General features: G+C 39.1%; 1 protein-coding gene across 7 annotated transcripts in view; it reads left to right on the top strand.

Moving 5' to 3' along the window:
* The window catches only part of tnr (tenascin R (restrictin, janusin)), a 180360-nt gene that overhangs the window by 121614 nt on the left and 45976 nt on the right, over positions 1-12770 (top strand). For 6 of the 7 annotated variants that reach the window (XM_084368095.1, XM_084368094.1, XM_084368096.1 and 3 more), the window contains 6 exons: positions 2933-3083; positions 6474-6652; positions 7013-7103; positions 7576-7676; positions 9372-9474; positions 10296-10385. In XM_084368095.1, coding sequence (XP_084224221.1) covers positions 2933-3083; positions 6474-6652; positions 7013-7103; positions 7576-7676; positions 9372-9474; positions 10296-10385 — 715 coding nt within the window. The remainder of the gene's footprint in view (positions 1-2932; positions 3084-6473; positions 6653-7012; positions 7104-7575; positions 7677-9371; positions 9475-10295; positions 10386-12770) is intronic. The other variant, XM_084368097.1, reaches the window with a different exon arrangement.

Here is a 12770-nt window from a genome sequence, read left to right as displayed (position 1 = left end):
GAGGATAGCACATTTCTGAATGGAACAAGCACTGGGCTTCCTAATTTCATTTTATGGCTTTTAGCCCTCCCTTCTCTCTCTTTCTATCCAATCTTCGATGTCACCCTGCAGTGTCTCTTCTTCTAGCACTTTCCACCCCCACCCCCACCCCCCCCTTTCCCTCTAATCTCTATTTTTTTTACTTTCCTTCCATCACCTCTTGGTGGAGATCTCCAACCTTTTCATCTCTACCCCTGGAGGTACCATCCATCCCTTTCTTTCTCTCCCTCCCTTTCTATATGTGCTCTTCCCTCTATCATTCTTCGCTTTTCCCTCCTTCACTCCAGCCGCAGGGGAAATCATATTATGAGTTGGCAGTCCCGCCCCCCATGGATTTAATCCAGCAATGGGGATTGTGAATTTTGACAATCTCGTAATGGAGGTAGGCATGAAAGCTTTTGCCCTATGCGAACAAATACAGAACTCACTACTCTGTAAAAAGGAAACAGAGAGAGGCAGAGAGGGGAGCGTGAGCGTTCGAGATCTGACGTTAACACTGTTAGAAACAGCTACAGTATACAGTGTGTCTGACGTTCCAATAAAGTACCATGCTGCCAGTGTTTTTAATAGCACAAACCTACCACACCATCTAATACGTTATATTATAAGCTTTTTGCAATAAATCGGTTAATCTGTATAGCAATCAGGCAATCAATACTGCTGTCTGTAGAACTGTACTAGTATCATATTACTCATTTTGTGTTAGTATATATGTCAGTATATGTCATTTATGTGACATCTTCAAAAAAGGAAACAAGAGTTTCTATTTCCTGGAGGCTCCCTTTAAAAAACAACAGCAGTTTGAATGTTGGACAAGCTGCTGTGGCTTTCTTTTTAAATGAAATTCACGCACTCAGAAACACACACACATGGCCATGCATAACGATTAGGGTTTCCCTGAAGTATCTCCACATTGGGATTCATGTTGTGTAGTCTACAAATGGTCAAAGCTCAAAGGTTAGGGTACATGATGAGACTGCAGCTATGGGACTGTTAAAACTGAAACAATGCCAGGCAAATTCCACAAACAACCAGAAATCAATCTTTCTCGCTAATGAGAGAAACTGCCGCCCATTAAAGAAAACAGGGAAGTCGGGTAAATAAGGTGAGAAGCAACCCCTCACACTCCAAGCAGCTTGTTATACATGTGCATTATGTATTAGGTTCAACAAAGGTAAACCCAAATTACAAGAACCTACATGCTCACACATCTCTAGTAGTCTCTGCCGTCTTTTCTTTGCTTATTTGAGATTTCTGATGCCTGCCCAGTACCACGCAAGTGAATGGAATGACACTTGCACACAACACTGAAAAATAACATGAAACAAACAAACAAAACAACAATGTTTTTTTCTCCCCCCAGAAAACAGAACTACTTCTCTTTTAAATGTGTCGAATGTCAACAGTTTTCAAGATTAAGGATCCCATTATTGCATATTTAAATATATTATGAAGAAGGCATTGCATGAAAACATCTAATTTCAAAAACTTTCATATAAAGTTATTGATATTTTTTATTTTCTTTTTTTCAATAATTCCAGTTACTATCTGATTAGTATCCTGGTGTTTTTCTCTTCCTTCTCTGTTTGGAATTGTGCTTATAATAATAATATATGCAAAGAATGGGTGCAGTTATTATCCCTGTGTGTGTGTGTGTGTGTGTGTGTGTGTGTGTGTGTGTGTGTGTGTGTGTGTGTGTGTGTGTGTGTGTGTGTGTGTGTGTGTGTGTGTGTGTGTGTGTGTGTGTGTGTGTGTAATTTGGTTTCAGCTCACGGTGGTTTTGAAAAGTTTGGGCTTTCAAACAACATTTAAGTATTTTTTTGGAGTGATGCTATTAAAGATATTAATAATTGCTGCTATACTTTTCAAATATAATATTATTATATTTCTTATATTGCTTTCTATGAATGATAAATGGATTATTAGAACCCGTTATTGGACATAAAATATATGCTGTCTTACCTGAAAAACTAAATTACCTCTTTTCAGTAACCAAGAAGAAAGAATGGGTAATCAAACTGTCTAACATTTTTGTCACCTCAACAAAATTAAAGTGATAAAAATACCTCCACAAGGACCAAAAAAAAAATCTCTTTTGTCATTCCTCATCCAAGCAACCTTGTCGGCATAAAGAATGATGACTAATTATGAGCACACAGACGCATGAGATGGGAATGGGATATACTATTACGGTGACTCATTTTGTATAATTTAGCATCGCCTTCGTTTAACTGTATTATTATTGAGATTGAGCACCAATTGTTATTGGACCATTAACATTGTGCGTTACTGCCCACCCTGGTAATTTAGTTGAGGTGATTAAATGGATCACATCTCTAATTATAGTTTTAATTTAGGAAAGTAGCAAGCTGTTGTATGTTCTGTTTTAATAGGAGCCTTCATATGCAGGCTTTTGGGGTTCTTGGAGCAGCAGTAGGTGTAACATCTGTCTGTCGGCAGGAAGTGCATGTGCAACACCGATTCTGCGAGAACAGCTGGGAATAGCAGGGGCTCCATATGGATGAGTGGCAGGCCTTTGGAAATGTACAGAGTGCTGCCTCTGCAGAATACAGCCTGAGAAATATCAGTGTCGCATACATACCCATTTCTGCCGAGCAACACCGTTTGGGAGTTTAATGTGCTAAACCATCCAAAAGTTTCTGAAATAATTCAAAATAAAAGGCTAGAAAGTATAAAGTTCAGACAATACTCCAAAGAATTTAAATGGATGAGTCAATGTTTCTATCTTACTGGTGAGATAGTCATTTGTCTGCCAGATCCCATATCTCCACTGAGAGAAGAAGTTTAAGATGCAGGGTAGCTGATATTTACTCAAAAAAGCAAAACAAAGAAAGCTCCAGCCTATTTGCATCTCTATCTCTGTTTCTCCCAGGATAATGATGGAGGGATGACTGCACAGCTGCCCAGCACCATCACTTCCTTTATACAGACTGGTTTGAGACCAGGGGAGGAGTATACGGTTAACCTGGTGGCACTCCGAGACCAGGGTCGAAGCCAGCCAGTCACTGCTACCGTCACAACATGTAAGTGATAATGGAAACTGTTCTGATAAACCTAGACATTTGGATATGATATCATCAGCATCGAGTTTCGCTAAACCACTGTTGGTTATTTCACATTGCGGATTTCTGTATTTGTGTTTTTGTTTGTTCTCTTTTACTGGTTTGAAGTGGGTGTTATTCATTTAGAGAAACTTGATGTTTATTCTTTGGTGCACCAATCAGGATTTAGCAATATTTGAAATAAAATGTGATTACAGATGTTTGCTTGTGTTGCCAGGACACTGACAACAACACCACCCTCATAGTCATTATGAAACACATAAAAAAATCACAGATTTTAAAACTGTTAAACTCTAACATAAAAATGTAACTAACTTAAAATGTTGCTCATTTAGTCATAAACATTTAATTTGGGAGCTTTAAGGTAAGTATCAAATTTGTGGGCTGAAGGGAGTGCATACAGTCAACCAGTCACAGATATTTTTGAATACATGCATAAATTGTATAATACCAAAAAGTTTAATTACATAATAAAGTCAGTAGCAATACAGCTAGCAATTTAAAAACCAAAGTTGTTTGTTTTTCCAAGCAACATCCAAAACCCAAAGGTTTTCATTTTACAATGATTTCTATAACAGAGAAAAACAGCAAGTCCTTATATTTGGAAGTTGAAAGAAGCAAATGTTTAGCATTTTTGCTTCATTAAATGCTTTAATGATAAAACAGTTACTGTAGCTGTCAACAATTAATTCTCTGTCAATCAGTCATTAAATCAACTTATCATTTCAGTACCACATGTAGCATTATTGTAGTATTCCCTCCACTTTCAAGACTGCCACACACAGAGCTAAATACCCTGACATAAGCAGTTACTATCGCCTTGACGTATTTGTTAGTCTGCCACCATTTATGTCCCTGACGCAAATCTCACTGAGGTATTGGCCCAACTCCTCACCCAGCTGACACTACTTGGACAGCTGTAATAGATCCAATTCAAACCTCGTCCATAACAATTCAAACTCTGATGTCTGCAGTCAAAACACCATCAATTTCCTGTCAAGTCTTTGTTCGTTTTGTGCGTTGTAATTAAGTAACGATTAATAATTCATGGAAGTCATTAATTTTTCATGGCGCCACACTGCAGGACACCTTATTGGATAAAGAAAGAGAAAAAGACAAATTTGAAGTCACTCAATTATTCATCACAAAGATTTATCCTTCGTTGGAGGTGGAGGGAAAGCTGTATGGAGTCGGAGGAGAACCAGAGGGAGAGGACAGCTGATGTGGGAATTGGTTCTCACCAACTGTCTTGCTCAGGATGTTTTCTAGGAGGAGACCCAAGGGGCCAATTTCTGTTAGATCAAGGATCAGGAGGACCTGTGATATGTCAAGCCTGACTCCGGGACTTGTTTAGATCTCAAAAGCTTAAAGAAAGACTTTAAAGGAGAATTTGATCTTCTGTCACTCGTTGTGTGAATTGTATCATTACCCTAAGTTACCCCAGGGGTGATCAGTAGAGAACAATAAGCTATTACAGCATAGTGTGCTGCTTTCAGTTTAAAACATGTTTGGTGAACAAAGCATTATGATGTATTGGGTCAGGTCTTCAACATTAAATGATGTTTGTCACCTTTTTTAGACTTAAATGGGTAATTATTCAAATATCTCACCAGAAACTACTGCCACTACTAATTCTATTTAAGTCGTAGCTTTGGGGGTCATTTAGGTGTTGGTGTTGATTTAGAAATAAAAAAGCACCTGCTTTCCCAGACAACAGTAAAAGCAACAGTTGTCAAACCATGGCTTTTGCCGAAAGAGGTAATTAACACACTATTGAAATAGAGTGCTCATTATCACATTATTTAACACCTCATTACCTTGACTGAAATGCCCTTATATTGGCATTGATGCTCTAACAACAAGAATTTGCAGAGCGAATGTTTAGTGAAGCCTTCTTCTGTCATCCATCCATCCATTTCCCTGCACTAATACAGGTCCAGGTCCCGTTGTCAGCAGGCCAGCAATATTTTCTAACTCGTTCCCAAGGTAGAGAGAACTATAATCTCTCTAGATCATGATCTGGGTCTTTCTTCTGGGTCTTACCTTGGAGTCTCCTACCAGATGGACATGCCTGAAAAAAACCCTCAAAGAAGGTGACCAGGAAGCATCATGGTCAAAAGTCCAAATCGCAAAATTGTTGCAATTTCTGTTGCAGTGGTTTAACTCCTTCAGATGTATGAGCTTCTTGCTCCATCTGTAAGGGTGAACCCAACTACCCTACGGAGAACAATCACTTTCAGCCACTTGTATCTACGATCTAACCCCTTGATTTCACTGGGCACGTTTTTGTAACGTGGCGTGTGCGCCACTGTTTTCCTTCCGTCCTCCATGCGTCTTCATATACCACTGGGAGCATTTCAGAAGCAGAGCGTCATACCTGCCTGATGTTGTGACTTGCACAGATTGTGTTTATTTCACCATTTCTCCTTGGTTTTTGTGCCTCTACTGTGGTTTAGTTTTTACTGTCTGTTTTAAGTGTGTTTATTGGTAATATTTCCAACTTTGATGTGCTGTAGAGCCCGAGTCAGCACTGGGTGTTTTATTTAGAAAATTGACTGGATGCACTATGCTGTTCCGCTATCTGACTTCCTGCCTGGCTCAATCTGCTCTGTGTAACCTAAAGTGGCTGCGGCCACTTCCACCAAATATAGACGCATATTCTCGACGGAGCAGAGGGGAGAGTCCCTACTAGGACACCGCTGAGACATGCTGTGGCACAGCCAGTGGAAACATGAGCATTGTCTAGAACAGCCACGATCAGCTCTGGTGACCATATCGCGGCCATAGCATGGCCGATACAGACCTTGTGGAAACTGGGTTATTCTTCTGGTCACTCCACAAGGCAGTCTGGTAGAATGCCCATATTACTGCTGACAGTTGAGTAATTGGCCAGTTCAACCAAAAAAAATAAATAATTGGCTACTGTTAATTAATCCTTTAAGCCTTATTCAAGCAATAATGTTGTCACAAGCCAAAAAATGATTAGTAAAAAAGGTCTTATGTACTAGTTAACTGAATATTATGGGGTTTTGGACTGTTGGTTGGAAAAAATAAGCAATCTAACATCACCTTGTGCTAAAGGAAATTGTCAGGGCCATTTTTCACAATTTCCTCAAGTTTAATTGCACCAATAATTAGTCAATTAAAAAGCCATCAGATTGTTCTGATGAGGACAATGATATCTGACCAAAAATCACTGAATAGGTAGTAAAAATGTCAAACAATACCTTGACTAAGCCAAAAATTAGTGCAGCAATAGTTTTCTCTCTAGACAAAGCGACCCCTGCTTTGTAAAAAATAGCAACGGGTCGTTCAATAATTATGCTCTTTTTTCTGCTTCCCTTTTTCCAGTGATTGATGGCCCAACACAGCTGATTGTGCGTGATGTGTCAGACACGGTAGCCTTTGTGGAGTGGACTTCACCAAAAGCAAAGATTGATCAGATTGTGTTGCGATACGGCCTGGTGGGAGGAGAGGGTCCACGGACCACCTTCCGCCTTCAGCCCACACTCAGCCAGTACTCCCTGCAGGTAACTGGTGGGGTGAATGTGTGTGTGTGTTGTTAGGTCTACACATCTGATGTGCACTCACCAGTCATGTGGGGACAGAAAAGCCAGTCCTCACAACTTAAACCATTTATCTTTGTGTTGAGCGTTGCCTTTGGGTTATTACATTGTATGCACAAGAATAGTGTTACTAGTGTGTGTGTGTGTCTGTGTGTGTGTGTGTGTGTGTGTGTGTGTGTGTGTTTATGCTCGTCATGCTTGTTAAATGATCTAATCTCAGAGTCTGCCTGACGTCTGTGTCTAGAGATAAAAACAAAAAACAAACATAACATCCATACAAAGAGATTAAACAGACTAAACTGTCCATGTTTTTTCGTTCCACAGGTTCTGCGACCTGGCGCGCGTTACGAGGTGTCTGTGAGTGGTGTGAGGAAGGGAAATGAGAGCGGATCTATTTCCACTGAATTTACTACCGGTGAGGTCTGACAGCAAGCAGATGTCGTGAACAGTGCCCAAATGTATACAGTAATGTTTATCTATATAGAAGATGGTAGTGAGCATCTGTTCATGGTAATGTGCAGGGGAAAGTACATTATTTGTCGCAGCATTATTCTAATTTTTTTTGAGTGCAAACATCTAGTGAACGTCGTCAAAATGACTTTACTTTCTGCTACTTTTAAAGTAAAATGTCTGCATATCATGTCAGAATACCTAATTCAGGGATATTCAAATGAATAAAATCTGCAGAATTGCTGTTGCTTACAGGATATAAATGATTGCAAATGGATGTGTAGCGGCTGAAGCTGATGTGCAATATGTATATCATCTTAGATGCTCAGATCAACTATGATAATTCACAGTTGGACAACAAACTGTTTCTGATGATGTTTAAACCCTGCTTGTTCACAATCCCTGAGAATTGGTCTCAGTGTCCCCAACATTGTCAGCTTTATCGTTCTTCTCAGAGATTGATGCCCCCAAGAACCTGCGTCTCGTGTCTAAGACCTCCACCACCCTGGAGCTTGAATGGGAAAACAGTGAAGCTGAGGTAACTAGTCATTGACCAAAGTTGGCATTAACAGTTCATTTTCATAATTTTCTTTCAGCCATTTTGAGGGATTAATAGGTGGGGTATGCATCTTAGAACAACACAACAAAGGTTGATCATTTAAATGCCAGTTCTGGATGTTCATTCGATTTGTTCTCTTTCAATCTACCTTCCTCTTGATCTGTTACTCTGAACAGTTGAAAAAATGATCAGAAGTTTGCAAGTAATACCACTGATCAGTGGTGAAAAGAAAGTTAGTAAATGCACTCAAGTAATTGAGTGGAGTTTTGTGGTAATTGTACCGTATGATTTAAATTCTACAGCACTTAAATTACTTTTGCAGATTTTACAAAGCATATAATTAGTAGGGGTCTAAATCACCAGTTTTATCACGATACAATATGATTTTCATTCGATTAATTTCAAAGTCCTGTGATCGATATGAGACAATAACACCGGCCCATTTAACACAATCAGTTACAAAAGAAGCTGTCGCCACTTTATTCTCTATTATATCTCATTAACATCTTATAGTCATTAGCTGATTGCTGATTGATGGGGATCCTTTAGATAAACAAATAAACAAATGAATAACTATTGTTAATTATAAAATCAATGTACGGATCTGGGTTGATGGATCGTTACACCCCTAACGATTAGCATATACAGTATTATGCAATGTAATAGATTACACCCCCTAAAGAATGTGAACCAGCTAAAATCAGCTCCACATTAGCAAACTACAACATGAAAATGCTACTTAATGAACCAGTAATGATTAGATAAAATACTTGATTTCGATTCTTCATGTACATTTAGCTGGATGAAAATCTGTACTTTTACTTATATGTACATTTTTATCAGAGGACTTTTATTTGTTATATAGAATTTATGTAATCTGATACTTTTACTCAAACAGAGTTTCTGAATACTTCTTCCACCACTGGACGCTATTCATGCTCATCCTCCCAATATCAGATTCTCCTCTTTTATACCTTAACATTTGTCCTTGTCTTTTATCTTTTATATATTTATTATTTAGATGAGTGGTCTAACTTGAAATACTTAATAGCTTCTAAAGGATCCACAGGACAACCTTAGCTGCCCCCTACATCACAGAGTCGGTGTTAATTATGTCCTTTTTGTAAAAATAAAATCTAATTTGTCCTTAATCCCCTGATTTTATCCAACCTCCCTTGACCCTACCAGCATACTCACCAAAAGCAGGTTTTTATTCCTCACCTTTTTCTGAACTGTTGTCTTGTTGCATTGAGCACTTTATCATCACACACAGGTGCATCTGCATCTTGTGAGCTCGGTAAATGCCAATAACGGGAAAGTGGTCGCTGAATGTTTTACTCTGAATAAAAATGTAATAAATCATGTTTCTTCACTCAGTAGTCACAGTGATATTCCCAGTGCTCACTAACTACACAACCAGACTTCTGAAGCCAGTCTGTCTTAATGCCTCATAGCACTACAAATTTATTCATCCTCATGATTCTGCAGAGTGTTGACAGAGAGCCAAATATCACACTGGGCTAATGCAAAATAAACCATTTATTATTCAGGGTACCATCGGCAATGCAGGGTAACATTCAAAGCCGTTTTGGCCGTTGGTGATAGCCTCATATTACTTTTCAAAGTCTCCCTCTGTTTATTGTTATAATGTTTCAATATGTATGTTTAATGTAGGTGGAGGGCTACCAGGTGGTGTACAGCACGTTAGCTGGAGACCAGTATGATAAGGTCATTGTACCACGCAATGAAGGAGCCACCACAAAAACAACTCTCACAGGTAAGTAAGCGATGTGTTGTTTTCTTTCACTTGATTTGTTTATTTGTTGTGTTGGCAATTTTTTATTGAATAGCTATCATCAACATCTGAGGGGGTGTTTTGCGCAGTGTGATGGTTTTCCCCATGCCTTCATTATTATCACGGCACATCTAATGTGTACTGAAGAAGCTGGCAAGTACCTGTGTGTTTTACATGGCAGGATTATCTCCACAGCTAACACTCGGTTGACAGGGCTACTGATCGTATCTGTAGAAATGCTTGTTGTCCTGCGGGCATATTGAAAGGCTGTCAGAAAAGGAGGGGTCAGCCGGGATGTTTTTTCTCAAAGGCCATAGTGCTGAAAAGGGCACGGCCAGCATAAGAATAGAAGCAAAAGGTCCTTGTGTTATTCTGTTGGTCCATTGCAATCGATGCAGCCTGCACTCTCATTCGTTCTCTGTCACTCTCATTTTCTCTCTCTTCCACTCTCTATCTCTACTAATAATCTCTGCCTCTCTCATTTTCATTGCTAATCTCCGCATCTTTATTTCTGTAGCGTGAGGAACTCACTGTGGACGTACTGAATTGATTTGAAACTGATCAATTATGCAGTTGGCACAAAAAAAAAAAAAAAAAGGTTTCTTCCAGAATCTAACTGATGTACATGCGAATTTGCAGAGACCTCATCACCGATGTACACCTAATTATACTGTTACAAAAAACTCCATCTCGTTGACATGTGCTTGCAGAGGTAGAATGTGAAAAAAGTCTGGTAGATTTTTCTTCTTGCTTCATTGTGTACTGAATGAGTAATCGGTTCTCTGTTTCTCTCTGTGCCTCAGACCTGCTTCCAGGCACAGAGTACGGCATCGGCATTTCTGCCATGAAAGGCAGCAACCAGAGCACACCGGCAACAATGAACGCCAGGACGGGTGAGTGAATCACTGTCTTTACTCCACTGTCAAAAACTGGTGATCCAACTCATGCATGTAAGACACACAGAAGAATTATACTAGGATTCTCAGCTTCACACCAGGCAGATTGACCCATCTGTCATTATGTATAGCCACGTTTCCACCACAGGAACTTTCCCAAGGGACTAGAAAACTTTCAGGTAACCACGTTTCCACCACAGGGACTGGGTCTAAATTAAGTTACAAGGACATTATTTTACCCAACAAAATGTCCCTGCTTGAGGAAGGTTACTTTCGAAAAATGTACCTGAACTTCGGGTTGCAGCGCTGAACGTTTCTGTTCGGCCTCATACTGGCAACAATTTTATTTCAGCCACAACCGTTTAGTTTTTTGTTTAGTGTGAACGGTCAGAACATCAAATGGAGTAACAGAAAAATAGCAGTTGTCACTTTTTCATACATCAGCGGACTAATTTGCCTCATTCTTCTGGCAAATTATTGGGTGCGTTCGAAACGCAGACAATGACAAGCTGAAGAAACCTTTAAGTTTCTGGGACTAAAAGTTTCAGGTACTTATGTAATTCTCAGTTCATGCTGTTGGTCTTGTTTTAAACATTAAAGCCATTCAAATGAAATTAAGCAAATTTAATTTTGGCACGATTTTTGCTATTTTAGGGAGGCGTGTAGCTGTTTTGTATTACCTGCTTGGGTGAAAGTTCCCACTACAGCATTTTAAATCTGTATTAATGCATACCATTTTGCTAATGGCCCACTCTTTACCTGTAATTGATCTGCTATTTGAATTTTTATTGTGTTTTGAGTTGTTTGGCTGGAAAGAAAAAAGAAAAAAAAGACCCCATTTACCCTTCTGTATGAAATGTTAGTTCATGGAGGACTTCGCTAATCTTTTCAACACACTGACTGTCAAGCACATCTTTCCTCCAGTTGCAATTATTTTAATGGCTGAAGGTATTTTGCAAAATTATGCCTCCATTTTCGTTAAGAACAAGCTCTTTCTACTCCACTATTTTGTGCACTCTCTTTGAACTTTGAAAATGCACTACAGCTATTACATCTTTCTCATATAGCTTTAAATAATATGACAACACCTCCTGTCTGCCTGGCACACAGCAGTGCTCATTTTGCTGAGTGTGAATTGCTAAAGGCTGAAAGTGTTATTTCTATTGACAGTGGCTTTAGTTCTTTCTGTCTGGAAAAACACATTTTTGGCAAGGAGGTCCAAAAACATCGAGGGTTCAGGCAAATAGTCCAGTCAAAGATCAGATGAGAATTAAACATTGATGATTCAGTGGGAAAGTTGGGTCGTTGCTGCAGGAAACAAAAGGACAACTATAAGAACAGTGAGAACAAAAATCTTTTTCTTGTTCCTGCAGTTGAATGTTTGAGCTTCACTGTGTAGAACGATGTATAAGATGATCATGATTTGTGGTATCACACGCAGTCTGGGAGCCGATCCAGTGCACAGACACTGAGAATGGACTTTACAGTGTAATGGGAGACATCTTGTGTCCAGCAGTTAAACGTGTGAGAGGAAAAATATTTGCATATTTATATATTCTGGAATTCATAATGAGGGAGAAGGAGCAGGACGTTAATGTGGTAATTATGCTTTTTCTATGCAAAACCATGTCAGACACGTATTAGAGAATTTTAATGTATGACTAATACATGTGTGGGTGGGATCTTCAAATGCAGGATGTGAGATCTGTATGTTAATTTAAATGTCCTTAGACATGAACTTCCTTGAAGCTGACTGTAAAACTGTAATCAGTAACCATCCTGCTTTTGATGTCAGTGCTGCAGCAAACAAGAGGATATACTGTAGATAAGAATAAATTATTTCAGTGTTGTAATGTTCAACAATATTGACACAGATCTCCGAAATTTCACAAAAATAAAATGTGACTCAGTGCATGTGTCCATCAACTCAAATAATGTGGGAAAAAAAGACACACGCAACCACTTCCTCCTGTCTGGACTTGAACAAAAGAAGCTGTTTTATAGTTACTTTTTGTGCATTCTGGGCAAGAAGAGGCATGCAGTGGTGAGTGGCTGCATGTCACGAACTTTGTCAGCATCAAGAGAAGAAGAAGAAGAGCGGTATTGTGAGCTGTATTAGAAAAACATGATTCATCTGCTTTTACTTTAATCTTCTTCTTCAATATGCCGCATTTGCAATCTCAGCTTTAATCTCAGCTCATTTATGATATTATATATATATATTTTTTTGTCATAACTATTTCTGTGGTGCAGAATACAAAAATATGAAACATGGGGCGCTCAAGCAGCTCACTTGGTAGACTGTGGACCCCATGTAAAGAGGTTCATTTCCAAGCAGTGGCCCTTTACTGCATGTTGTCACCTCTCTCTCAGCCTTTCATG

The sequence above is a fragment of the Pagrus pagrus genome (genome assembly GCF_965226575.1).
Source record: "Pagrus pagrus genome assembly, chromosome: 12".
Lineage (NCBI taxonomy): Eukaryota > Metazoa > Chordata > Actinopteri > Spariformes > Sparidae > Pagrus > Pagrus pagrus.
Note: the sequence above shows the minus strand (reverse complement) of the source record. Positions and strands in the feature narration are given on the sequence as shown.